This window comes from Festucalex cinctus, chromosome 8 (assembly GCF_051991245.1).
Source record: "Festucalex cinctus isolate MCC-2025b chromosome 8, RoL_Fcin_1.0, whole genome shotgun sequence".
NCBI classification, from domain to species: Eukaryota; Metazoa; Chordata; class Actinopteri; order Syngnathiformes; family Syngnathidae; genus Festucalex; species Festucalex cinctus.
The window spans coordinates 12,458,956-12,486,712 of NC_135418.1; the positions used below are offsets into that span (position 1 = coordinate 12,458,956).

The 27,757-nt window shown below is 38.8% G+C and overlaps 1 protein-coding gene across 1 annotated transcript in view; it reads left to right on the forward strand.

Annotated features, from left to right (window-relative positions):
* Positions 1-27,757, forward strand: part of dnah1 (dynein, axonemal, heavy chain 1) — a 42,655-nt gene continuing 14,898 nt past the window's right edge. The window contains exons 1-53 of the mRNA XM_077530313.1: positions 1-50; positions 492-666; positions 1,194-1,329; positions 1,433-1,565; positions 1,651-1,791; positions 1,873-2,112; positions 3,590-3,607; positions 4,249-4,268; positions 4,469-4,607; positions 4,694-4,905; positions 4,979-5,277; positions 7,620-7,770; positions 7,879-8,042; positions 8,158-8,380; positions 8,497-8,616; positions 8,703-8,785; positions 9,820-9,961; positions 10,115-10,270; positions 10,357-10,555; positions 10,627-10,880; positions 10,967-11,179; positions 11,269-11,433; positions 12,576-12,697; positions 12,898-13,003; positions 13,082-13,261; positions 13,334-13,474; positions 13,569-13,732; positions 14,008-14,121; positions 14,295-14,483; positions 14,995-15,100; positions 15,293-15,406; positions 17,354-17,503; positions 18,224-18,310; positions 18,384-18,570; positions 18,644-18,735; positions 18,805-18,959; positions 19,037-19,214; positions 20,517-20,711; positions 20,799-20,918; positions 21,135-21,293; positions 21,386-21,490; positions 21,578-21,718; positions 23,028-23,188; positions 23,265-23,422; positions 23,548-23,721; positions 23,800-23,829; positions 24,012-24,190; positions 24,794-25,024; positions 25,105-25,301; positions 26,687-26,822; positions 26,960-27,168; positions 27,239-27,410; positions 27,482-27,673. Coding sequence (XP_077386439.1) covers positions 524-666; positions 1,194-1,329; positions 1,433-1,565; positions 1,651-1,791; positions 1,873-2,112; positions 3,590-3,607; positions 4,249-4,268; positions 4,469-4,607; positions 4,694-4,905; positions 4,979-5,277; positions 7,620-7,770; positions 7,879-8,042; positions 8,158-8,380; positions 8,497-8,616; positions 8,703-8,785; positions 9,820-9,961; positions 10,115-10,270; positions 10,357-10,555; positions 10,627-10,880; positions 10,967-11,179; positions 11,269-11,433; positions 12,576-12,697; positions 12,898-13,003; positions 13,082-13,261; positions 13,334-13,474; positions 13,569-13,732; positions 14,008-14,121; positions 14,295-14,483; positions 14,995-15,100; positions 15,293-15,406; positions 17,354-17,503; positions 18,224-18,310; positions 18,384-18,570; positions 18,644-18,735; positions 18,805-18,959; positions 19,037-19,214; positions 20,517-20,711; positions 20,799-20,918; positions 21,135-21,293; positions 21,386-21,490; positions 21,578-21,718; positions 23,028-23,188; positions 23,265-23,422; positions 23,548-23,721; positions 23,800-23,829; positions 24,012-24,190; positions 24,794-25,024; positions 25,105-25,301; positions 26,687-26,822; positions 26,960-27,168; positions 27,239-27,410; positions 27,482-27,673 — 7,995 coding nt within the window. The 5' untranslated portion in view covers positions 1-50; positions 492-523. The remainder of the gene's footprint in view (positions 51-491; positions 667-1,193; positions 1,330-1,432; positions 1,566-1,650; positions 1,792-1,872; positions 2,113-3,589; positions 3,608-4,248; positions 4,269-4,468; positions 4,608-4,693; positions 4,906-4,978; positions 5,278-7,619; positions 7,771-7,878; positions 8,043-8,157; positions 8,381-8,496; positions 8,617-8,702; positions 8,786-9,819; positions 9,962-10,114; positions 10,271-10,356; positions 10,556-10,626; positions 10,881-10,966; positions 11,180-11,268; positions 11,434-12,575; positions 12,698-12,897; positions 13,004-13,081; positions 13,262-13,333; positions 13,475-13,568; positions 13,733-14,007; positions 14,122-14,294; positions 14,484-14,994; positions 15,101-15,292; positions 15,407-17,353; positions 17,504-18,223; positions 18,311-18,383; positions 18,571-18,643; positions 18,736-18,804; positions 18,960-19,036; positions 19,215-20,516; positions 20,712-20,798; positions 20,919-21,134; positions 21,294-21,385; positions 21,491-21,577; positions 21,719-23,027; positions 23,189-23,264; positions 23,423-23,547; positions 23,722-23,799; positions 23,830-24,011; positions 24,191-24,793; positions 25,025-25,104; positions 25,302-26,686; positions 26,823-26,959; positions 27,169-27,238; positions 27,411-27,481; positions 27,674-27,757) is intronic.

Sequence of the window (27,757 nt, forward strand, 5' to 3'; positions counted from 1 at the left end):
TACCCTTGACTTCAGTGATGATGATGATGATGGTGATGATGATTCAGATGGTGAGAAACCTTTTAGGCTTGGAATGAGGTCTAAAATATCATAATATACAACATTATTATTAAGTCCTAAATATTTTGTCATTATTCCCGTGTCCAATGATTATCTGCGCATTCTATTATTCAGTACTCATCTAACGATATCTATTGTTGATTTTTTTTGTACACATCTGAGATGGTGATTAAACATTTTTTGAATTTAGGGTAAAAACGTTAACTATGTGGTTTAATATGGGGATAATGTTGGATAAATTCAAAGCTTGTTTTCAATATCTGTGAATTTTTTTGTGTACACTAGTAAAGCTACACAAGTTAAAAGTGGAACAAGTGAAAAATGTAGAATTAAAAAAAATCATAATAATTTAATGGATCTTATAGAAAGGCTTCAAATATTATGCTTCTCTTGGCTTTCTTTCTTTTTCTTTTTCTTTTTTTTTTCTTTAGAGGCAAGCTCAAAGTCTCCATTTGCCAAATACATGTTTGATGACAAGGATTATTATGGCCCCTTTTCAAAGCAACTACTCACTACTTACTTCAACCGTGGTGGAGATACGCCGAAGGTCCAAATGCCCTACAAAACCGTTCCTGGCAGAAGCCCTCGCGACTTAACCAAAGAGAGGTATGTCCTGTTCAAATGTGCCCAAGAATTGTCCAGTACTCTTCCTTTCTTATTAGGATAATTTTGTAGCTCAGGGACGGGCACTTCAATGCTGGCGAGGTCCACAATTTTTCAGCCGTACTACACGAGATGTATGACAATAATGCCATTTTAAATATGAATAAAGTAATGCTCTTAAAGGATTTCATTTGTCATAATACATTTCTTAATGCATGTATAAAATATCAACTATCTTAACCCAACAGTGTAATAGGGCTTTCGCATGAAAATTACCATTCAAGGATGGCACAAAACTGCTGAACAGCAAGCCAACATTAAGCGAAAAAACTCACACAAAATTTTAACATCATTGGGGTATTCTTATGGAAAACATTACATTTTTGCCAGCGTTTTTTTTTTTTTTTTTTTCCTATCGTCGTTTTAGCAACTCACAGGAAAATGCTAATAGAGCCCCATAACACCTCTTAAGTGTTTTCATTGAGGATGTAGTTGGAACCTGTTGTGAAAAGACTGTATCTTCTCCAAAGGTGTCGAAGAGAATATTTGAAGATTGATTTCGAAAGGCTCCTGACAGAAAAAAAAATTAACTCTAACCTCATGATGCCACGTTGTTCGGACAGTAATGAGGAGCAGCTAACGGTGTCGCCCTATCTTCCGCTTGAGGTGAGCCTGCTACAGCACTCCACATTATGCGGTCTTGATTTGTCAATGTTATGCACATATTTTTTTTTAATCTGTTTGTTCTTTCCAATCATTTTCCTCATAGATATTTGACAATGTGGAGTTTGATTGTCGTACTGCAGAAGACTGGCTTGTCTTAGGTAAAACTGAAGAATTGCCTTGCACCAAACCAATTCCGGCAAAAGCATTACTGCCGGCAGATGACACTGTTTTGTTTGGTAAGATATGTGCAAAACTCAAAAAAGATGCATGCAAAATAATAGTCCGGACTATTTTGACAGCTTATTTCATCTCCGTCATCAGAAAATGGCCAACCTCCCCCATCATTAGAGTATTGCTGGTATTTAGTGGGCGTTCTTGACTACAACAGGGTGAAAGGCCAGTACTTGGTAGAAAAGGTTTTCCCAAACAGCAACCTAAAAGAAGGAGAAAAGAATTGCCCTGGTAATTTCATTTGCTTTCTTAATCACAGCCTTGGATTTTGCCATAAAAATCCATTTGCGTGTTTCTCTCACTGTCGTTCAGGTGTCAATTGCCTACAAACTGGCAATAGGCACTGGATTCCTAGAATCAGGTTGTTGTTCAGTGCTGAGGACCCCCGTGTGTTTGTCCAGCGGATCCAGTTTGCCATGCGCCTGAGAGCGAATTCAGAGGCCCTCATCCTCTACAACCTGACTGTGGACTGCATGCCCATCTGGGATGAAACGCCATCTATCGATCCAAATTGTCTTCATCGCATTAAAAGGCGTGCTCTCTTAGGCTCTGGCCTCAAGCTGGACATGTATGTGATCCTTCCTGTTCTCCCTCAGCCTTTACTTTATTTATTTAGGGGTGTCAGGTGATTAACTCATTTGCTCCCAAAAACGTATAAATACGTTCTATGTTTTAAGTCTCCCAAAGACGTGTTTGTATGTTTTTTTTTTAACCCTGGGGAACCCACGGGGTCAAATTTGGCCCCTATAAATTCTGCTACTCAAATAACAAAGATCTTTTTTTTTTTTTTTTACAAATTTAACTTCAAAAGTCCAGAGTGCCACTTCTGACCCCTACATGGGGCCATCTAGTGGATGAATATTGCATTTACATAAGCCAGAGTGGTGGTGACAAGATGGCTGGCAACATGCTGTTTTGTTGAGCTGGAAATCAATCCAAACAAAACCATATTCTCAGCAAACCATCACATGGTAAAATTGTTTTTTTTGTTAATCTATTTCATATAATGTTGCAGCATGCCTAGGAGTATGTTTTATATATATATTTTGATAAATTAGCAACTCTGAGCTAGTTCAAAAAACAATGGGTCAAAAATGACACTTTGGGTGAATGGGGTAAAAAATGTCAGCCATATTGCTTCTGGTGAATTTGTCACAGAGAATGGTGACAGTCTTATATTTGGCTAAAGACTTGTAATTAGTTCATTTGTGTAATATATTCTTATTGCTCCTTGACAAAAACAATCCATTGATGAGATGATGGTGCCATACAAAGGTAAATTTGCTGGTAAGCTTTGCTGGACCGCGGTTGACGGCTTCTTTCTTTGGTGGTGGTCCTTATGCATGCCAGATCCATCGCACCAGCATCTACTGAAACTCAAACAGAATTTGCCTCTATCTCCCACAGCCCCTTGAATCAGTGGGTGCTGGTGTCTGTGGATCTCACCTTGCTTTATCTATCCTTCCCTCCTTCCTCTCTTTAGTTTTTCCTCTGGTCACTTGAGATCTCAATTTATTGGAAGTTTGAGGTTTCTGGGGTTGGCATAAGACTCTGGTTTTGTAACCACGCAGGAGGGGTTTGGTCGGTGCTGGATTTCACTTTGATTTATCTTTCTTTTCTCTTTATTTTTTCTGACCTTTTCTCTGGTCTCCTGACCATTTGAACCTCACGACTCTGGCAAGACTCTGAAGTACCTGGTTAAGGTGAAGGGTAATGGGATATTTATAAGGTTTTAGGTGAATTACTGAGTATAAATGTATACGTATTTGCAAACGCACGCACGCAAACGCACGCACACATACACACAAAAAACAAAAAAAACAAAAAAAACAAAACAAAAAAAAGGGCCAAAAAAAGAATCAGTTTGGAGTTGGTGGAGACATTGTAGTGAAGTTATGCGGATTGCTTGCTTGGGTTCTCCAGGGTTTTAATGCTAGAGCATACAGAAGGCTTTGATGCAGTCTCTCAACTGCAAAGAACGGTTGAAGAAATGGTAGTTATTACACAAACCGCCAGCAGGTGGCAGCAGAGCAAAGGCTTGGGCCATGTTGGAAAAAAAAGCTCAATTACTCACAACTCTAAATAGATTCGTGAATAATGATGAAACTTAGCTATATTCTAATGCTAATTGCTGCAAAACATATAGATAGAAATATCTATATTTTTTTCCTGATGAAAGAAGAGCCATTAATCTTTCTTTTGGTAGGTTCCATGTTTTTATAGCAATAGTACACAATATCAAAATCCAGTAAAACAGCTGGAGTGAAGGGAATTGCTTCTATGAAAATGGCCGGGAGCGAATGAGTTAAAATTTTTAATCGTATTTAATCGCTTGCCTTCAATAGTTAACTCGATATTAATCATAAATTTTATACCTGTTCCTAAGTTTTCATACCCTTGTTAACAGTAGAAAAAAAAATGTTAAACTAATAGAAATATGGCTGCATCTTTTAGTCATCGAAATTAGTGTGATATTGATTTGTGTTGAGATAGTTTTTCTGCCACTAGATGGCATAATTACATTTGTAAGACGATGGTGACAGCTCAGTGCATTTTTCTTTTCATATTAAGAGCTATCTAATCTTTAACATGAAGTAACTTATGAAATTCTGCATATTTTTAAAATTATAAGATACAACTTGACCTCAGTCTCCAAATATATATGCATTATTGTTAAATGTATTAAAGCTAAACTTTGGCATGTACGTGTCCGCTGTGTTGCGACTGGAATTCCCCGTTTCAATTCCAAGTAAGGGGCTATCATTAATTGTGTTTTAAAAAATTATTGGTGTTAAAGAAACTCTAATTTAACTCAAAATTGACACACTAATTTTGACACCCCTAATTTTTAAATGTCCGTAATCTTTAAGTTGATGACTTGATATGTAGTGTTGAAGATTGTGTCGAGGGACTGGCCAAGGAAGTAAAGCTGGATTATGACCGTACTATGAATCGCTTCATCTTGGATAAAGGCGTGATAAGCCACCCACAGGAGTTTTCACACATCATGGTGCCACAGAAGGAACACGAGCGGGTGCCACTTAAAGGTACAAGTGGAGTTTGTTGAATTCAGATTTGGGCTGATACTCATCTTCTGAGTCTTCCCACTGAACACCTGTTTTTCCTTGTGCAGGGTGTGTAACAGTTCCTGCCTTTGACTACAATAAGAACCAAGCTTCATTCTTCACCAAGTCCATGCTGACAGAACCCAAAGTGATCTGCACATTATCGGAAATAAGATCTGAGTGCAACAAACTAGCAACTATGAAACTGTTCAATGTCTCCTTAACCAAACCTCTGCGACTGGAAGAGTTTGAACATAATCAAGCCCAAATGCAAACTCAGGTACTCTAACCGACAACAATGGAGATGTTCACAGTGTAAGACAAGCTATTCTTGATTATGTTCTGTCATTCAGATAAGCTTGTTTCTCCGGGAGGCTTGGATGGTCACTGTGACTTACAGCCTCCGACACAACCTTGAAACTATTGGCAAAGGCGCGTACAACATGAACGAGACTGACTGGGGGATGCACAAAGTTTCCAAGCTAAACAAACTGTTAGCTGTGGTGCACTACAACCTGCAGGACACGCTGCGCAACCTTGTGGAGGACTCTCTATTCTGCCTCAGTAAACTGATTTTGGATGCATGCTGCAGTGTGCTAACATGCCCTGATGAACTGGTGTGGGGGAATGACTACATCAATAGCCCCTACAAGTAAGGGAGTGTGCACATTCTTGAACATTTATATTGGAAACCACATGATATTTGTAAATAATTTACTCATCATAGTGATGTGCGATGCGGTAGCTACCATTGAAACCGTTGCTACAAAAAAGTAGAGATTGTTAGCTTTGTTCCTCTGACAGCATAATTTGCTGACAGCAAATAATGGGTCGTTATTTAGATTTTAATGAAACTTTGTGTGCTTGTTGGTAGTGATGGCACAACGGCAAATCTCAAATTTGATGTCAATCGGAGCAGGGCGTTGGGAGCTATGGCCCTTTGAATTCTAATGTTTTGGCAAAAAGGGGCGTGGCCTCCTTCATTGGAACCCTTATATCTCAGGAACTACTGGGTCAGTCTTCACAAAACATATTGTTGGAAAGGAAATTTGACAATAAGTCAATATGTGCGGTCATTTTTGAAGATTGGTGCATATTTTAGTAATATGACCATTTGACCTACAATTTAATCTTGAAAATTGACCTTGTGGATTGCGTGACCTTAGAGGGGAAGTCAACCTTAAATATTTCTTGACAATAATATGTTATATGTGACCTCACTAGTCTAAACATGACATTCTGATTAATATTGCATTTGAGGAATATGAGTTATGCAGCAAAATCCAGCCGTTTTTATCCATCTCAGGGGGCGGCCATTTTGCCACTTGCTGTGAAATGAAGATGACATCACAGTTGCTCAGGGCTCAGGCAACGACCAATCACAGCTCACCTGGTTTCTGAAGCTGAGCTGTGATTGGTTGTTACCTGATACCTGAGCAACTGCAATGTCATTTTCACTCGACAGCAAGTGGCAAAATGGCCGCATTCTGATATTGACAAAAATTGCTGGATTTTGCTGCTTAACTCATATTCCACGAATGCAATATTGAGCAGAATACTCTATTTAGACTAGTGCACAGTCAATTCTGTTGAGTAAATTTGACTCCATTTAGAGTGGGACCAAATAGACTCAGTTTTAAAGTCATATTTACACTTGGAAGAGAATAAAATAATGAATTGAAAAAATATATAAAAGTCACTCAAGGGTTGAGGAACGAACTCACAACCCTCAGCTTGGGAGTCAGCCGGTCTACTCCCCGAGCCACGTAGCTTCTGCTGTGTGTTAGCATATTGCTTATGTCAGATGGAATCTTCCTAACTCGGAGTCCAAAAACATTTTTGGTCTCTTGGAGTTTTTGGTCTCCTCTTGAAGATGAGCAAACAGTAGAAGGGGTGGTACTAGTGTGGCAGTCTCCCAAACTGAAAATCCGTGAGTTCGTTCCTCAATCCTTGAGTAACTTTTTTTTTTTTCAATTCTTTATTTTACTCTCTTCCAAGTGTAAATATTAGCCTACTCTAAAACGGAGGCTATTTGGTTCCACTCTAAATAGAGTCAAATTTAGTCTACAGAATTTACTGTGTGGGGTTGTATAATTATCTCTCCCAGCCATTTTCACAGAAGCAATCCCGTTCGCTCCTGGCTGTTTTACTGGATTTTGACTGATTTTGTAAGGGCCACAGAATATCGTGTTCTATTGCTGTAAAAGCATGGAACCTATCAAAAGTAAGATTAAAGTCTCTTCTTTCATCAGGAAAAATAAGTATGTGTCTATCTTTCAGCAATTAGCATTAGAATATAGCTAAGTTTCATCAGTTTTCACAAATGTATTTAAAATTGTAAGTAATTTAGCTTTTTTTTTTCCTACATGGCCCTGGTTGATCTCTTTTGCTCTGCTGCCACCTGCTGGCCGTTTGTGTAATAACTACTATTTCTGCAACCGTTCTTCGCTGTTGAGAGGCTGCACCAAAGCCTCCTGTATGCGCTAGCATAAAAAAAAATAAAAAATAAAAAAAATAAAAAAAAAATAAAAAAAGTATAAATACGTGTTTGGGACACTTAAAAACAAACAAACAAACAAACAAACAAACAAAAAATCGTTATTGGGAGCAAATGAGTTAAGAAATATTGTCATGATTTCTTTATTTTTTTTAGGGGGGGGGGGGGGGGGGTGACTTCCCCTTTAACAATTTATTTCATGAAATGTAATCTGTTCACATGCCAATACTATCAACCATCACACCAAGTTTCATTAGAATCAAACACTGCTTGGTTAAACCCACTGGGTAATTTGGCATGGAACAACCCTAATGTTAAAGCGTTAACATGTGCAGTGGAGTTCCGTAATGTTTTGGGTCACTCGCCAGAGTTCAAAATAGGTGGAGGGTATGTAGTCAATGATCTTTCTCGCATTCATTTATACTGAATAAATCTTTATATATTTGACATGATTATGTGATTAAGTTTCCATTTGATGTTTCTTTGATTTAATGCAGGCCAAAGAACAAGCCTCTGTTTTTGGTGGATTTAGTTTTGAATGAGACAGGTGTATATTACAGCACACCTCTGGAGAATTTTGAGGCCTCCATTTTAAACCTATTCGACGAGGGCATTCTGGTCACACACAATATACCAATGCTTGATAAGGTAAAGCCAAATGTTCTTAAACTGCAAATGAAACAGTCCACCATATGTACGTAAAACCTGCTAATTTAAATAAGTTGTCTTGACATGACTCTCTCCTGTGCGTCCCAGTTTTTAATGAAGAGGCTGTTATTCGGTGACGATCCTGTGCTGGAGTCAGTACACCTTTGTGAGCCAAAAGTATCACAGTTGAGAGAGATGATCTGCACGGCTCTCAGGAAAGCGGTCATACCTCTCAAGGCTTACGCTGTAGAATATACAAAATATATTGAGCTGTACAGCTTAAACATAGAAGACCACTTCATGTAATTGTGTTTTCCAAGAGACTTTTAACAACACCCCACGGTGATATGAATCCGATTCAGAAATTGACTGTCTTTGTAGACCCAGTGGCGGCGATGATGAAAAGACATCCAAGGTCATCAAGTTAGAAGTAGAACAGCATTTCAAAGACAAGGAAGTGCTCCAAAGCTCCCTGCCATCTTCCATAATTATTGGTGCATTTATTGTACATGTTGAAGGAGTACGTCAGAATCTCATCAGCAAAAAAAAGGCTTTCGCCATTGCGACATTGGAGCATTATGCCGAGAAGTTAAGAAGGCAGATAGAAGATGTAAGTAATTTGTCTCAAATGTATGACACTTCCAAATGTTTATCATTATGGATTCTAATTAACTTCTTCAAAATAGCAGTCACGCCTCAAGCTGTTATCGCTTTGTGTGCGTTCAGGAATGTGATGAGTTCAACACCATTGGTCACACGCTCGGTGAACGTCCCAACTCCATTGAGGATCTGACGGAGAAGAGGGACTGGATGAAGCAAATCCCTGACCTGCTCAAGAGTTGCAAGGTGCTAATTAACATGATAGGTTCACTATTTATCAAATTTGTGATATGAAGTTTACTTGATCAGAATTGTCTTTTCTATTTCCTCAGGAGCGTGTTGCAAAAATTTTAACAGAGTATGAACTATTTGAAGAATTTTACTATACTTTATCAAATGAGGATTTTGCTAAAAAGTAAGTGTGTTTTTTTTTTTTTAAGAGGAAGTCACGAAAAAATCTTTACAATAATATGTTGTATGTACCCCCACTAATCTAGACACTGGGTTTCCACGGGTCATTAAAAAACATTAGAAGTCATGAAATGATTCATGCTGAAATTAAGGCCTTAAATTACATTAAAAAGCATTGAATGACATTGATTTAGAGATGTTAAATATTTAAATACAATTGATGTAAAACAATTGCTGTTCATGCTTTATTTCGCAATGTCACAACGTTGGGCAAAGGAGTCACTCTGCGAGTTGCTTCATGTTCCAAATACCAAATTGCTCTGAATTTGAAAAGAACGATGTATTGTTTTTGTCGCCGTCCGGTCCAACATGAAACACAAATGCCATCTAGTGGCAGAAAATTACAGCACTCACAAATCTGACTTAATGTTTCATACTCTTTTTAACTGTTTAGTATATATTTGTTTTAACTTAACAAATAACTATGAATTGTTTAATATAAAATTACTGTGAAGTAAAAGATACAACCACATTTGTATTTGGTAACCATCTATGTATGTATGTATGACACATTTGGGGAAAAAAAGTATTTTCTTATACATTTAAAATAGATATAATTGCAAGTTCACTATGGAAATCATGCAATTGCGATTAAAAATTGACTGAGAACCCTAATATATAAACAGTATATGCATATATATGTGTATGTATTTGTGTGTATATATGCAGTATGACGTGGGCTTTAAATTAGTTTTAAGTTGCATTAAAAACAGCATTAAAACATTAAATTATCTTTGCTGATACCTGCAGAAACAATGAAACACAGCATTCTGATTCATAACGTGTTGATGGAATTTGAGTTAAGCAGCTAAATTCAGCCGTTTTTATTCATCTCAGGGGGGCGGCCATTTTGCCACTTGCTGTCAGTGTTAATTCATATTGCGCAAATGCAATATGAATCAGAATACCACGTGGGACTGCGAAACTTGTGGCCCACCCCATATGTTGAGTGATTAATGTGGTTATTTATTTCCCAAGGTGGCGAGCCATTGAGTATCCCCAAAAGATACTCAGGCAGATCGAAGATGTGAGCCTCCATCTTGTCGAAGAAGAGGAGCGCTTCCAGAAGATCCAGATAATCGACCAGGACATTTTTGAGCAGCGCATTGAAGCTGTTGAGGTCTGCTCAGCCATCTGATTGGTTTAATTATCTGGAATAGCTGCCATTGTTTTGATTTCAACTAGTAATTGCACACTAGCCTGATGTTGGTCTCGAACGTTGCCTCACGCCGAATATATAGTTAGGTTGATGTTGCCTCTTCTGTCTTTGCAGCTGATGGTTGGAAAGTTCACAGGTTTTGCTGATGTTGATCACGCGACTGAGATGGCCAACGACGTGAGGCGTGCAAGCAAGGAACTCAAAGAGTGCCAAGGTTTGGCGCAAACCTACAATACCAGAGAACGTTTGTTTGGTACTCCCGTCACGAATGTGAGTAAAGGAACGTGCATAACGCCAAACAAACTGGTGATTTGGCATTATATGAATCAGTTTTGTCTCACTTGAATTTCTATCAGTATGATCGTCTGCACAAAATGGCGAAGAAATTCCAGCCATTTTATGATCTCTGGACCACCACCTATGATTGGACCAATCGGCATGAGAGCTGGCTCAATGATCCATTGACCTCCATTGACCCTGAGCTGCTTGAGCGCACTGTTACAGGAGCCTTGGATACCATGAATAAATGTATCAAACAGTTCAAGGACAACCCTGGTGAGTAACCTCAATCACAATTCAAAGTTGATCAAGTGTGGTTGTCACTGACTTAAATTGATTTTTACTAGACTGCAAAATGGTGGCATCTGTAATCCGCGCCAGGATTGAGGAATTCCGTCCTTACGTTCCTCTGGTTCAGGGTCTGAGGAACCCAGGGATGAGAATGCACCACTGGGACGCACTTTCACAGACCATCGAGATAAAAGTGGTGCCCTCAGCCAAACTTACCTTGTCCCGCTGCTTGGAAATTGGTCTACAGAACTACATGGATGCAATAGCAAAGGTGGCTGAGACAGCTGGGAAAGAGTACACCATTGAACAGGTAACTTTGTTATCAAAGTTTACGATTTTAAGAGAGTGGGTAAACACAGCTGCTAATTCACATTTCCAATCTGTCGCCTCATCCAGGCCCTGAATAAAATGAAAGCAGAATGGTCGGAAATTGCTTTTGACCTGATGCCATACAAGGAAACTGGCACTTACATCATGAAGAGTCCTGATGAAGCGTTACAGCTGCTCGATGACCATATTGTCATGACACAAAGCATGTCCTTCTCCCCCTATAAGAAGGCATTTGAAGCCGATATCAACAAGTGGGAGAGCAAACTTCGAACAACTCAAGTAATCAAACACGGTTAAGGTTAGGTTCAGGTGCTGGGTCAATAATTTACTGCAAATGTTGTGCTACTGCCCTCTTGTGGTGCTTGCAGGATGTTTTGGAGGAGTGGCTGTTATGTCAGGGTTCCTGGCTCTACCTGGAGCCCATTTTCAGCTCCGATGATATCAATGAACAACTGCCTCTGGAGGGAATGAGATACCAACAAATGGAGGAAATATGGAAAAGAATCATGAAAGGTGCTTTCGATAACCCAAAGGTCAGTCTGAATAGAAACAAAGGCACACTCTAGAAACAATTAGGTCAAGAATAACTCAAATTGTCAAGTCAAGTCATCTTTATTTATATATCGCTTTCAAACAGCCCTAGCTGTTACAAAGCGCTTTACAGAAACACAACTAAACTAAGATAACATAAAAGATTAACAGCAATGTGTCAAAAACGGACTGGCCCAACATTTTGGTTTATTTATTTCAACCAAAACGTTTTTTGGTTCATTTATTTCAACCAAAACGTTGGTTCAAATGAACAACCCAACAAACAACACCCCTGCTCCCAACCACCACTTCTTTTTTTTTCGTTTTTTTTTTTTGTGTGTGTGGTTTTTTTTGTTTGTTTTTTTGTTTTTTTAATACAACAACTTGTTTTTTTGGGTGGACTGACACAACTTTTTGGGTTGTGCATGAATAACAAAACAAAAAAAATAGATAAAAACAAAAACAAAAAACAAAAAAACAAAAGCTAAATTAGATCAAAAAGGGACCAAGCCAACATTTTGGTTTATTTATTTAAAGTTGGGTCAAATAAATAACCCACAAAACAACCCATTTTGGGGGGATTGACCCAATGTTTTGGGATATTTATTTTGCAAACCAAAAAGTGGGTTTAATGATAACCCAACAAACAAAGCTTTTTCCCCCTCTCTCTTTTTTTTTTTTTGTCCTGATGACCCAACTTTTTGGGCTACCAAAAAGTTGTGTCAAAAGAATAATCCAAAATCCTATTTTTTTTTCTTTTGTGGGTTATTCATTTTGAAAAGCAACAATGGAAGAAAATAATAATAATAATAACAATAATAATAATAATAATAATAATAATAATAATAAGTGGTTTTGTTTTTTGTTTGATTGTTTTATTAAAAAACAAAATTTTTGGGGTGGTTGTTTTGTGTGTTATTTATTTGACCCAACTGTTTAACCCAAGCATTTGGGTTGGTTCTTTTCTGGTTCGTTTTTTTTTTTTTTTTTTTTTTTTTTTTTTTACCCAATTTGGGTTATTTTTTTGACCCAACTGTTTTTCGAGTGCACATATGATTTGCACTAGCTTAAGTTTCAGGTATAGAGCTCATTATAAAGCTAAAAAAAATAAGAATAATTGTTGTCTGTTCTTATTGATCTCCAGATAATTGAATACTGCCCTGGTCCTCACCTGCTTGACAAACTGAAAAAGTGCAATGTACTTTTAGAACAGGTGCAAAAGGGCCTCAGCGAATACTTGGAGATAAAACGAAATGCCTTCCCCAGGTAAACCCTCTCAAAATGAAGCATGTAAAACCATAACTATGACCACCTCATTAATATTGAGCGGTCTAAGAAATGGATCAATCAAAATGAATGCTATTGTGATGAATACTCAAAGTTTCTTAAAGCTGTTTGCATATTGGCTTGTATCAAAGATGATTACTGAAAACTCAAGATAACCTTCTATAAATATTTGTTTGTAGGTTCTACTTTCTGTCCGATGATGAGCTTCTGGAGATTCTGTCTCAGACCAAAGATGCCACTGCTGTACAGCCACACTTGCGCAAATGCTTTGAGAACATTGCACGGGTTGGTTTTGTTGACCATTGTTTTGTAACTCATCTAATGACTGCAAACATGTTTGACATGGTTACTGTTGCTCCTCAGCTTAAATTCCAGGCGGATCTGCTGATCACACATATGTACTCTGGAGAAGGGGAGGAGGTGAAGATGGCCTTGACTATTATGCCCACTGGGAATGTGGAGGACTGGCTGAGGGAGGTGGAAAGATCTATGACGGCTACAGTCAGGGATAACATTGATCGTTCACTCAAAGTTTACCCAGAGGTCTGTGAGTTGAACTTTGAAAGTTCTAAAAATCTGTTCTTGCTCAGCATGTTTATTGTGCACGCGTTTCAGAAACCTCGCGAGGAGTGGGTTTTATCATGGCCGGGGCAAGTGGTGATAGCTGGCTGTCAGGTTTACTGGACTGCGGAGGTGTCAGAGGCTTTGGAGCAGGGGGACTTGGCCGACCGTCTTTTTCCTCAACTGCAGAAACAGGTGCAAAATGATATTGAAACTGTGGAATACTGCATGAGATGTGGTGCGCATACATGCCAGAGGATGTGCTTACATTTGAGTCCTTTTTGTGCAGCTAGGTAACCTGGTGGCCCTGGTGAGAGGAGGTGTGTCCAAAATGCAACGAGCGGTGCTGTCTGCCCTCATTGTCATTGAGGTGCATGCTAAAGATGTAGCAGGCAAACTAGTGGAGCTGGCAGTGTCGAGCGTCAATGATTTTGAGTGGATTAGTCAGCTCAGGTTCAACTTGATATTTACTACTTTCACTCATTACATTTTAGACCAGTGAGGTGGCAAATCCAGGTCCAGAATGTAAAACCCCTGCCACAGTTTGACTTTAGCCCCTAGCTAGCTCCCTAGTAGGTAAACGATCACGATGGGAGCTAGATAGGGAGCTATCTAGCTAGCACCAGGGGTAAAGCCAAACTCCGGCAGTGTTTTTACTTTCTGGACCTGGATTTGCCGCAAGTCCACTACCTATACTGTCATGATATTCATGTATGCATACTTTGTAGATATTACTGGGCCAGAGAAGACTTGTACATCCGAGCAGTAAATGCAGAGTTTTTATATGGTTACGAGTACCTTGGAAACTCTGGACGACTGGTCATCACCCCACTCACAGACAAGTATGCTTTTCACAGACAATTGTCTTTTCTTTTTTTTTTTTTTTTATTGTGCCAAATCCCAACAACATTTATTGCTGAGCACTTCTCCCAAAGACCATGACTATCCTCCTCAGAGATGCATGGACAATCATGACAATTTTAATCATTTCAATTCATTTATCTGCCTCTCTCAGGTGCTACCTTACCCTGACAGGTGCCCTCCACCTCAAATTTGGAGGAGCTCCTGCAGGTCCAGCAGGCACAGGAAAAACAGAAACCACTAAAGATCTGGGAAAGGCTCTTGCCATCCAGACAGTCGTTTTCAACTGCTCGGACCAGCTGGATTTTATGGCAATGGGGAAGTTCCTCAAAGGCTTAGCCAGGTAAGCGTTATGCAAATGTATACGAGGTGTGTCAGAATAGTTCCAGGAGTGGTCTAAAAAACTACGGGCTACATTTTGGTGACTGCCGTATATCTGCCGTGATGCGTGGCATGTCTTTGTGGTTTATACCCATCCAGTCTTGTTAATTTTGTGGGCGGATCTGCAAGGGAGGCTGCCTTGCTGTGGGTGTGCTCAAGCCGACCTCAATCATGACCAATGAAGCGGGTCCTTTTATTCTCTTTAAATACACTGAGCAAGTTGTACACTAAAGTCTTGAAATGGCGGCAGCACATATGTGCAATGAAGTAGACACTTGGAGACAGCTCCCGACTCTGGATAGTTGTAGAGCTGCTGGTTGATCATCTGGCCCACACTGAAGGGAGGAATTCTTGGTTTTTAGGTTGGGCTTATCTTTTATATTTTTGTGGCACCAATCCTGGAATTCTTCTGATGTAGCTCATATGTAAAAAATATCTTGGCTTTGAATATGAAAAGATTGTGTTATTTGCAGCTCCGGCGCCTGGGCATGTTTTGATGAATTTAATCGTATTGATGTGGAGGTGTTGTCTGTGGTGGCTCAACAGATCACCACAATACAAAAGGCTCAACAGCAAAGGGTGAGGTGCTGCGTGATTAGAAACCAACACTGCACTGTATTTTATTACAATATTTGTAGCGTTGTAAATACGTGTATGAAATGCTGGTATGCTTTTTTAGAGTAAATGTTCAAAGGGTTTTTGCACACATGTCGTTTTCGCATGTGAATTCTAAATCGTATGTATCATCAACAAATGTTTTTGTGTTTTTAGGCAGAGAGGTTTGTTTTTGAAGGTTCTGAGATCCCGCTTGTCCCTTCTTGTGCTGTCTTCATCACCATGAATCCGGGTTATGCTGGCCGCACAGAGTTACCCGACAATCTCAAGGTTTGAAATGTGTCTCAAACAGGGATAGACCGATTATCGGTGCCGATATTTGTCAAAATGCCGAATATCGGCACCGATAATCGGCTTTTTTTTCTTTTTTTCTTTTTTTGTCTGAAGCTGACGATACAGCTGGTATTTGCTAACGTAGCGAATTTGGGGTTTTCATCAGGAATTGTAATTTGTTTACAGTCAGTTTTAACTTGAAACACATTTGGAACATATTCAGACAATTTTTCACTGCACAGATCTTTTGAAACGTTTTACGAACCCTATATGTATGTATATATATGTATATGTATGTATATATATATATATATATATATATATATGTGTATGTATATATATATATATATATCTGTATATATATATCTGTATGTATATATATGTATGTATATATATGTATGTACAGTGATACCTCGGCTGACGAACGCTTTAGCTCACGAACTTTTCGCCTCACGAACATTAAATTCGCGAGAATTTAGTCTCTGCTGACGAACTACTTTTCGGCGGACGAACCAAACCACGCGGTCGAACAGCACCATGGTGGCGGCCACGAGAAGCTGACGCACGCTCACGGCGTCCCAGTTCATCACCCCCTTTCTTTTAGTGCGGACGCGGTTTGTGTATAATAGACATTTTGAGTGTACTTTTGCTATTATGGGACCGAAAAAGACCCCACCACAGGCTAGTGTTAAGCCTAATGCTTACCAGCGAGGGACGGCGATTCAGCGGCGCGTTTGCATTGTAGTCAATGGAGTTCGGGCCACTAAAAAAAGCGAAAGTGCCATCACGTACCTCAAAAAAGGAGAAAATCGTGCCACGGCTGTTTAGTCCCAGGAAAGAGGTGAAAGTAGTTGGCGGTGCTCACTTTTTGTTGACTCGCTAAAGTGCACCACTTCCTTGTTCACCAAGGGACACACCTCCTCCGCTCCGGTGAGCACGAAAGTGCGAATGAGCGACAACCGTTCCATAAACGCTCGCGAATGAAGTAAAAGTCTACCATTGCTACTATCCTTAAGAACTACCATCACAAAGTAAAATAAAACGACTTTATTATATAGTATAATTTATTTCTTTAATTACAATACAATAGCACATTTATTATACATAAAATAAGGTATATTTTTGTGTAGTTTTAAGGCTTATTTAGTAGAAAATTATGTTTTATAGGGACCTGGGAACGGATTATTCTCATTTTAATGGTTTCTTATGGGAAATAAATGTTCGGAAACTTACACACACTCTCTGGGAACCAAATAAGTTCGTGAGCCGAGGTATCACTGTATATATATATATATATATATATATATATATATATATATATATATATATATATATATATATATATATATATATATAAGAGCTACATTCGCATGCATTTGTCACTCAATGAGATGCAGGGAACTTTTCATTTATGGGTCTATTTAAATTTCCACTTTATAAAAAAATAGGAACTACCTACTACACTTTAGTAAAAATAAATAAATAAATAAATAAATCAAGAAATTATGTTGAAATTTTAGAAAACTTTATTTACAGTAGAAATCTTGAGGGATCTATTTACTTGCTTTTTAATTTTTATTTTTATTTTTTATTTTTAATGTAGCCATGCTAATGACCCTGGAAGCTCCCAGTAAGTTTTTTGTTAGAATTTTTTAAACAAATCGGTCAATATAGTTTAAAAAAAAAGGTTTTTTGTCTATTTTACTGTCAATGAATATTTCGAACGTACCTTGCAGCAGCCAATTTGCTCCCTCAGTTATTCCAGCTGTGACAAAGAAAATATCGGCTTGAAATATCGGTTATCGGCCTCCTTGACTGCCAATAATCTGTATTGGTATCGGCCTTGAAAAAAAACATCGGTCTATCACTAGTCTCGAATTTCAAATGATTGTTATGTCTGCAAAAAGCATTCCGTAGAACAAATGTAACGATCTGTTCTTCCAGGCCCTGTTTCGTCCGGTGGCCATGATGGTCCCGAACTTTGCCATGATAGCTGAGATCTCACTGTACTCATTTGGCTTCAGTGATGCCAAAGTCCTCTCTCAGAAAATCACCAGCACTTTCACACTCTCCTCGGAACAACTTAGCTCGCAGGTAAGGATATAGGAGTGAAGGCTCTAAACATATTTAGAGAAATTACTTTAGCTGCATAGAAGGTGAATATACTTTGCCAACTTTTAACATTCTGCTTGGCTTTATGATTGGCCACTGTCAAAGAGATACTAATCTTGCTGTTAGTTCTTGTGGTTGCAGTTTGCAACTTTAGTAGAATTGCACTGCAACATACTGAATATTTGTTTTCTCTTATGTTGCTACGAGGGGTGTCAAAATTAGTGCGACTATTGAGATAATTTAAAGTTCCTTTAATGCCACTAATTTTTTTCAACACTCGATTAACGCCCGCCCCTTGCACTGTGCTGTCATCAATGTTCAACATTAAACGCTTATGCCATCTACTGGCAGATAAATGACCTCAACACAAATCAATGTCTCACATTCTTACAGTATAGTTAATCTTTTTTACCCTTTAACTTCAAATAACTTTATGAATGACTATATCAATGAAGTAAAATATAGCATCATATTTGTACTAGATTAACATAAATCTCTACTTATTTTACATTTTATTTTATTGTATATTTAGAACAGATATAAAATGTGAGATTAATTTATGATTAATGAGATAATTATTGATGTTATGTGATTAAGATTTTAAAATGTAATCAACTGACCCTAGGAAATGGATCTCATTACATTGTGTAAAGTGTAACAGTATGTGTATTTTAATAATGAACATCTTGCTTCTATGTTCAGGATCACTATGATTTTGGAATGAGATCTGTGAAGTCTGTAATCTCAGCTGCCGGAAATCTAAAGCGAGAAAATCCCAATATGAATGAGGTTTGGTGTTTTTATTTTACTGCCTGTATAAAGAAGTTACCAACTACTGGTTAACAATCCTGCCAACTCACAGGAGTTGATCTGCCTGAGAGCCATCAAAGATGTCAACGTGCCGAAATTTCTACGAGATGACCTGAAGCTCTTCAACGGCATCGTGTCTGACCTTTTCCCAAAGACAAAACAGGAGCCGATTGACTATGGCACGCTTGAGGAATCCATGCGTAATATATGCATGAAGATGACCCTCAAAGATGTCGATGGTTAGTTATCTGTCTTATTTATATGCCGGCATCTAACCTTGAGTGTGTTGACAGTTGTCATTTGTGATGACAGAATACATTGGTAAGTGTATTCAACTGTATGAGACCACTGTGGTCAGACACGGCCTCATGTTAGTGGGACCGTCGGGATCGGGTAAAACCAAGGTGAGTCTTTATGTGTACTGTGTTTTTCAGAGTCACATAGCTGAACATTATCACTTTGTCACATTTTAGTGCTACGAAGTTCTTGGTGCAGCGATAACAGCTCTGAAGGGCGAGCCCTCTGTCAGCGGTGATTTGTATGAGGCTGTTCAGATTTACGTACTCAACCCCAAGTCCATCACGATGGGTCAGCTTTACGGGGAGTATGATTTGCTCACACATGAGTGGTAAGTGACACTGTGCTTGACATAGCCTACAAATGACGAGACAGATGAGAAATGACACCTGGCGCCGACCATTTTAGGACAGATGGCATCCTCTCTTCTTTAATCCGGATGGGTACATCCGTTTTTGACAATGACAAAAAGTGGTACATGTTCGATGGTCCAGTAGATGCTGTATGGATCGAGAACATGAACACCGTTCTGGATGACAACAAAAAGCTTTGCCTTAGCTCCGGAGAAATCATCAAGCTCACTGAGGTATGGCGGAACAGTGTTTGAGATTAGACTACCGCACTTTCCGCACTATAAGGCGCACCGCATTATAAGGCGCACCTTCAATGAATGACATATTTTAAAACTTTTTCCATATATAAGGCGCTACAGTAGAGGCTGGGGTTACGTTATGCATCCATTAGATGGTGCTGCGCTAAAGGGAATGTCAACAAAACAGTCAGATAGGTCAGTCAAACTTTATTAATAGATTAAAAACCAGCTTTCTGACAACTCTTCACTCCCAAAATGAATAAACAGCTGTTTTATTATTTTCTCTGAGGTAAAGTATTAGTATTAGCTAGCGATCCAAGATGGCGGGATCTTCTGCGCATGTGCGTCACCGATCGCGCAGGGTCACCGATAGCGTCTTGACAACGAGACCTGTTGCGGCTCAATATTGATCCATATATAAGGCGCACTGGATTATAAGGCACATGGTCAGCTTTTGAAAAAAATTGAAGGCTTTTAGGTGCGCCTTATAGTGCGGAAAATACGGTAGTTTGAGTAATATTTCTTATAATCATTATTTTTCCACATCTAACTCGTTTCTCCTTTTTTCCGTTCATTCCTTCTTATCTTTCTTCCTTTATTCCTCAATATTTTCTTTTTTTTTTGCTTTCCAAACATTGGACTGTAAGGCAGACTTTTTTTCTTCCTTTCTTCCTCATTGCTTCCAAAATGCAAAGAAGTCTGTAGTTGTCCATCCTCTAAATAACTATAAATGAACATGGAAAAAAACAACAACACATTTACACATGAACACTAAGTGGAAATAATCACAAATATTTTTTCTAATTATATGTACTGTGCAGCCTCACTAGTCTAAACACGGTATTCTGATTAATATTGCATTTGTGGAATATGAATAAAGCAGCAAAATCCACCCATTTTCATCCATCTCGTTGTTGATACGTTCTGTCAACAGGAAATGACATCACAATTGCTCAGGGTTCAGGTAACCAATCAGCTCCGCTTGCGAATGTCACATAGCCAACCTCAGTAAACAGGTGAGTCGTGGTTGGTTGTTACCTGAGCCCTGAGCAACTGTGATGTCATTTTCAGTCGACAGCAAGTAGCAGTTCAAGGCAAAATGGCTGCCCCTTGAGATGGATAAAAACAGGTGGATTTTGTTACTTCTTTGTATTCAACAAACACAATCCTTTAAGTAGAATTTATCCTTTCAGTCAAAGTAAACTGAACACCTTTGAACAGAAAACCACAATTTCCAGTCAAACTAGTCTAAAAATGCACTTTAAATGAATGACACCATCGTTTGACTGTTTTCAGTGCATGACCATGATGTTTGAGGTGCAAGACTTGGCGGTGGCCTCGCCAGCTACAGTTTCTCGCTGTGGTATGATCTACCTAGAGCCCAGTATTTTGGGCCTTGTCCCCTTTACGGAGTGTTGGCTCAGGCAAGTCCCCAAAATCATGAAGCAGTTCACAGAGCAGCTCACTTCCTTGTTTGATCGCTTCCTACAGGTGAGAGTGAAAAGAACATGACAAGATGCTCCCAGGCATGTACTTTATGTGTAGTATGTGCTGTATATCTTCTTTTTGTCTGTACAGGACTCTGTCGATTTTGTTCGCTCATCAGTAAAGGAAGTCATCACATCACTGGACAGCAATCTGACCTGTAGCCTTCTAAAACTTATGGACTGCTTCTTCAGGCCATTCAACTTTAAGGAGGTTTGGATGTGGAAATAACGCTTGATATGTTTTGATTAGCTGCCAAGTTTAGCTGAGCATGATTATCAAGAGTAGTTAGTAAATATAGTAATTAAAAGAAATGGACTGTTTTGACTTGCAGTAATGCTAAAATGTTCTTGATGTCTGGCATTTGACCTTTTAGCTCTTCAAAAATCCGAGTCCTCACAATTCCTTGGTTGCTAAATTGTCTCGTAGGATGACAAGCCCCCACCCCGAAATAAACTAGACCGCTTGAAGGAGCTGATTGAACCGTGGTTTTTTTTCTCCCTGGTATGGAGTGTCGGCGCCACAGGAGATGGAAACAGTGGCCGCCTTTTTAGTAAATGGCTCAAAGACAAGATGTCAAAAGAAAAGGTGATATCACAGACACAACTCTGCTTTTGCATCAGTGAGCCAATATTTAGCAGACTGAACATTTGGAATTCATGTGACTGTTTTCCCTTCAGATTAGTTTATGTTTCCCAGAAGAAGACCTGGTTTATGACTACAGGCTTGATGATGCAGGCATAAGTCGTTTGAATGAAGAAGAGGAAAGCAAAAAGGAAAGAAAGGTAAACAGTTGATGCTGATAGAAAAGATTGTTTGTAGCCTTTCTGTCATTTCTTGCAGTTGAACCATTCATCATTTACATCCAACAGGTGCAGTGGGTCAAATGGATAAATGATGCAAAGAATGTTGTAATCACGCCAGAAACAAGTTACTCTGACATCATAGTTCCCACTGCTGACACAGTGAGAATGACTTTCCTCATGGATATGCTTTTGTGCAATATGAAGCCTGTAAGTGAATCCATGTGATCATGAATGCTTCAAAAAGATGATGGTAAAAGGCTCCGCCTTAGAGGGGAAGTCAACCTTAAACATTTCTTGACAATAATATGTTATAATTGACCTCACTAGTTTAAACATGACATTCTGATTAATTGTACATTTGTGGAAAATGAGGTAACCCTCAAAATATGAACATGAAAATATGCATGTTTTTTAAATCACCATAACTCCCGAACTGTTTGTGCTAGCAGCGTAATTCTAGCGGCTTCTGAGAGTGGAGAAACGGAGCTTTGCATCGATACCACACACGTTATTGTAGCCAGCAGATTTTCATGTGTGGAGGAGGGGGAAGTGGTGTGTCATAAGTAATGGAGAGTGACACAGGAGATGACGCATGTTTTTCAAATCACCGTAACTCCAGAACCATTTGCACTCGCAACGTATTCTGAAAGCGGAAGAGCAGAGCTTTACGTTGAGAGAAAAACAAACAAACAATAAAAACAGGTGGACTGCTGTGGTAATAGTATTGAAAGGGGGTTAAATCAGCAAAATCCAGCCGTTTTTATCCATCTCGGGGCTGCCAATTTGCCACTTGCTGTCGACGAGATGACATCACAGTTGTTCAGGGCAAAGGCAACGACCAATCAAAGTTCACCTGTTTTCTGAAGCTGAGCCGTGATAGGTTCTTACCTGAGACCTGAGCAACAGTGATGTCATTTTCACTTGACAGCAAGTGGCAAAATAGCCGCCTTCTGATACTGACAAAAACGGCTGCATTTTGCTTCTTAACTCATATTCCACTAACGCAATATTAAAATATTAACTCATTCACTCCCAGCCATTTTCAGTGAGCAGCAATTAGAATTAGAATATAGTTTTCATCATTATTCACATTCCTGTTGAAAACACTGTCAAAAGGAGCTTGTTGCAACATGGCCCTGGCTGATCTCTTATACTCTGCTGCCATCTTCTAGCTGTTTTTTTTATTATCATTGCTTTAAGCCACCTCTTCATGTCAGAAGCTGCATCAAAGCCTTCTGTATACTCTTGCAAAAACAAACAAACAAACAAACAAACAAACAAAAATGTATAAATACGTTTTTGGGAGTGAAGCTCAAAGTATAACTAAAACGTATTTACACGTCTTTGGGTTAGAATGAGTTAACCAGAATACCGTATTTAGACTAGTGGTGCTGCATAGAACATATTACTTGTGTTGGGGGGGGGGGGGGGGGGGGGGGGGTTGACTTCTCCATTAACTGTTGACATATACAGGTCTAATGTTTTTTTTTCTCTCTCTATTCCATTTGTGAACAAGTTGCTTTGTATCGGACCCACCGGGACAGGAAAGACTCTGGCCTTGTCTGACAAGCTGCTACAGAACATGCATCCACAATATGTCACACACTTCCTCATGTTCTCAGCACGCACCTCAGCCAACCAGACTCAGGATTTTATAGACAGCAAGCTGGATAAAAGGTACACTTTAGGAATAGATCATTTATTCACATTTGATCTGCTGGACCATCCATTGGAATTCACTGTTGTGTGTTAGGCGGAAAGGCGTGTTTGCTCCTCCTAAAGGCAAGTACTTCATCTTCTTTATTGATGACCTCAACATGCCATTGTTGGAGACTTATGGTGCGCAGCCTCCTATTGAGCTGCTGCGGCAGTGGATGGACCATACTGGCTGGTATGACAGGAAGCAGATTGGTAAGCAGATGCTACCGCATTGGGTCATTATGGAATGTTGACAGTCTGCTCTTTCTCAGTAAGTTTTCAATTAGTTGGAAACCGTCTTCATCCTTGTTCCATCCTATATTTTGCCGACACCATAGGGGCTTTCAAGCAAATAGTGGATATCAATTTCGCCTGTGCAATGGGGCCACCAGGTGGAGGCCGTAACCCCCTCACGCCGCGCTTCACACGCCATTTCAGTTTACTGTCCTTCACTGAACTGGAGGATGCCAGCATGGAAAAGATTTTCTCCACCATTTTAGGCAGCTGGATGAGTGAGTCAGTGGTACTTATTTGTGCTTCTGTCCTTGTCAAGATCAACCATTTTCTAATTCAATGTATTTTCTCTTTAGATGGAAACATGAGTCAAAGGAATCCAGGCAGTAAGTCAATGACGCCGAAAGTGTTTAAAACTTTATAACAGTACTGTAGCTGTCTCCAAATTTAATTGACTTCAAAAATAAAAATGTTGATAACATTTCATGAGTATTAAAAGTTTCAATCTCACTTGAAAATGATTAGACCTTGAATTTCAACTTTTTCTATCATTTTTTTCCATTGATAGGATCAGTGCCAGAAATCGTGCCACTGAACAATTTGATCGTCAAAGCCACTATCCATGTGTACTCGACTATTTGCTCTCAGCTTCTCCCAACTCCTACAAAGTCTCACTACACGTTCAACCTCCGAGACCTGTCCAAGGTTTTCCAGGGAATCCTCATGGCTGAGACTTGCATGATTGAGGTATTACGATCAAACAATGCACAGTAGCAGTGAATACGGCTATCAAATATGTGTTTATATCGGCCCCGATACCGATACCTGGTATCATCCATCCCTAATTGTATTGTCACCGAGGGGCCGGCATTATTACACTTTTAAGAACAATAAAAAAAATGTTTTCAAAAATAGCCTTCCACTTGTTGTAATGCGTGGAGGCTGATTTTGCCATGGACGGCGCAGCGGGACAGCAAAAAAAAAAAAAAAGGGAGAGCAACTTAAGTTAACATTTATTTTAAACAAACAACAAAAAAAAGGAGCGGGGTCGACGCCACCGCGCATTACAAAAGACCGTCCAGGGAAATCCGAGCAATACAAAAAAAAAAAACATTCATCGCCAAAAAGGCAAAAGGAAAACTACTAACACCCAAAGTAAAGAAGCGCCACCTTGTGGCGCGGTGCCACACTGCCGATTGTTACACTGTATATCATATTACATGAATGACACATGTTCAAAGTGCCTTTCACAGAACCTTATCAAGACACATCACCACCTGAAAATGTTTGACTGAATGGAATGGACGCGCATCAGATGTGAAACGATCAAATTCCTTTGCTTGATCTTAGACCAAAGAGATGCTGTTACAGCTGTGGTACCACGAAAACTGCCGGGTTTTCCAGGACCGCTTGGTGTGTGCGGAAGACAGGGAGTGGTTCAACTCCGTCCTGAAGGAATTTATTCAGGACTCTAAGTGTGACTATGACACGGTCGTGCCATGCCAGCCTATTTTATACGGCGATTTCATGGTTCCTGGTGCACTGCACAAAGTCTACACCTTCATCGATGACAAGGAAAAGGTGACCAGAGCCAGAGAATTGTTGCTATATTGAATGTGTGACGTTTGTTGAGTGTCCTGCTTCACTTTTCCATTTTGTAGTTAGAAGATATTATGATGGAATACATGGAAGACTACAACCAGAACTGCACACCCAAGATGAAACTTGTGCTCTTTATGGATGCCATTGAGCACGTTTGCCGGATTGCTCGTGTCCTGCGCCAGCCACTGGGAAACGCCCTGCTGCTTGGAGTCGGAGGCAGTGGACGCCAGTCCCTCACTAAGCTTGCCTCATATATGTGAGAATCACACATTTTACACACAATTCAGGAAACATGTCCGCAGATAGTTTTCCTCATAGCAATTGTTATTTTCTAGGATTCAATCATGATTTGATAGCTCTTGGTGTGCTTGATAATAAATTTGTGTTGAAAACATGTTTTTATTAGCTAGAACAGGGGTCAGCAAACTTTACGGTCAAAAAAGCCATTTTAGGCCAAATAAATAACAGGAAAAAAAATCTGTCTGGAGCCACAAATCGTTTGAACATTGTTATGGAAAAAAAAAAAAAACAGTATGGACATATGGTAAGATTTTAGACTCTCTTCTTTGTTTTTTGGACATTTTATGGCTATTTTTTGAAGTTTTTCCTGCCTTTTTGACTATCAATTTTCTGACATTGGCAATTTTGTGGACATTTTAATGTTTGGAATTTTTTATTTTTTTTGTTTGTGGACATTCCATAGTTGCTTTTTAAACCTTTTCTTTTCTGACTTTATATATATATGTATATATATATATATATATATATATATATATATATATATATATATATATATATATATATATATGTGTATATATGTGTATATATATGTATATATATATATATATATATATATATGTATATATATATATATATATATATATATATATATGTATGTATGTATGTATATATATATATATATATATATATATGTATATATATATATATATATATATATATATATATATATGTATGTATGTATGTGTATATATATATATATATATATATATATATATGTATATATATATATATATATATATATATATATATATATATTGGCTGGCAACCATTCCAGGCTGCCCAGAGCCAGCTGAGATAGGCGCCAGCACCCCCGGCGACCCCTGTGAGGAATAAGCGGTCAAGAAAATGGATGGATGGATGGATATATATATTGGCAATTTTGTGTACATTGTATGATAATTGTTTTTTTCTTTTTTTATGACACAGTTACTTTTTGAATGTTTGACTGTTTTATGATGAATTTTGAATGAGAGAGGATTATTTATTTATTTATTGTTACATTATATGGTAATTTTCCGCTCTTTTTGGTTCGTTTTTGGACAATTTATGGTCACTTTTTTGGACATTTTTCTTTTTTTTCTACTTTTCATCTCATTTTCTGACAGTTTAGAGAGTTGGACTGACATTTTTTGAAAAATTATTATTTTTTTAATCAATAATTCATTCAAATAATATTTTATTGAAAAAAGTTAATAAATATGTAAAAACAACATTAATTTCCACCATTTTTTTTAAGAGATCCACAGGGATGCAGGTTGCAGACCCCTGAGCTAGAAATTCTACATTATTGTCTTTAAATGCTTTATAGGCAAACATTTCATACATATGTTTACATTTCAGATCCGAGTACAAGTGTTTCCAGATTGAGTTGTCAAAAAACTATGGTCAGATTGAGTGGCGGGAAGACATTAAAAGCATCATGATGAAGGCTGGCATTCATAACCAGCAGATCACCTTCCTCTTCGTTGACACTCAGGTTTTCAGTTTGCCGCTTTTCAGCTCCTCTGACTGTTTATGTGTTTAAAGTTTAAACTGTGACATTACTCATACTAATTGCAGTACTGTTCTGAAAAAGGTCTGTAATACAAATAATGTTGATTCTTTCCTCACCAGATTAAAAGCGAGTCATTCCTGGAAGACATCAACAGCATTTTGAACTCTGGCGACGTTCCCAACTTGTATGCGTCAGATGAGCAGGAGCGCATCCTGGCTTCCATGAAGCCAGTGGTCCAAGAGATGGCCCTGCAGCCAACCAAGTCAAACTTAATGGCTGCTTACCTTAAAAGAGTTCGCACTAACATTCACACTGTACTCTGCATGAGGTGAGTAGTTCAAGTAGTCCTTTTCTGTTTCATTAAATTTCATTCATGCTCCTTTTGTCATTCTTCAAAGTCCTATCGGGGAAGTGTTTCGTGCTAGGCTGAGGCAGTTTCCCTCACTGGTAACTTGTTGCACCATTGACTGGTTCAGTGCTTGGCCAGATGAGGCCCTGCAAGCTGTGGCCACTTCATTTCTGAATGACTTGCACGAGCTAGAAGCTAGCCCCGAAGTCATGGATGGACTGGTGAGGATGCTATTTGCGTTTACTTTTATCCTCGGGTGGAGCTACCAATTGATAAGTTCGTATTTTTCCAGACAGACATGTGCATGACGATCCACCAGATTGTAGCCAAGAAGTGCGTACAGTTCTTGGCTGAGCTTTCTCGACAAAATTACGTGACACCTAAGAGTTACCTGGAACTGCTCAATATCTTCTCAAATCTCATTGGACGCAAGAAGCAAGAGCTGTGTCATGCTCGTGAGCGCATGAGCACTGGTCTGGACAAGGCAAGGCAGAATGGACGCCTCACACTTTTGGATTGGAAGACTAGGTTTATTTGAATATAATTATTCTCAACTAAAAACTTTTGA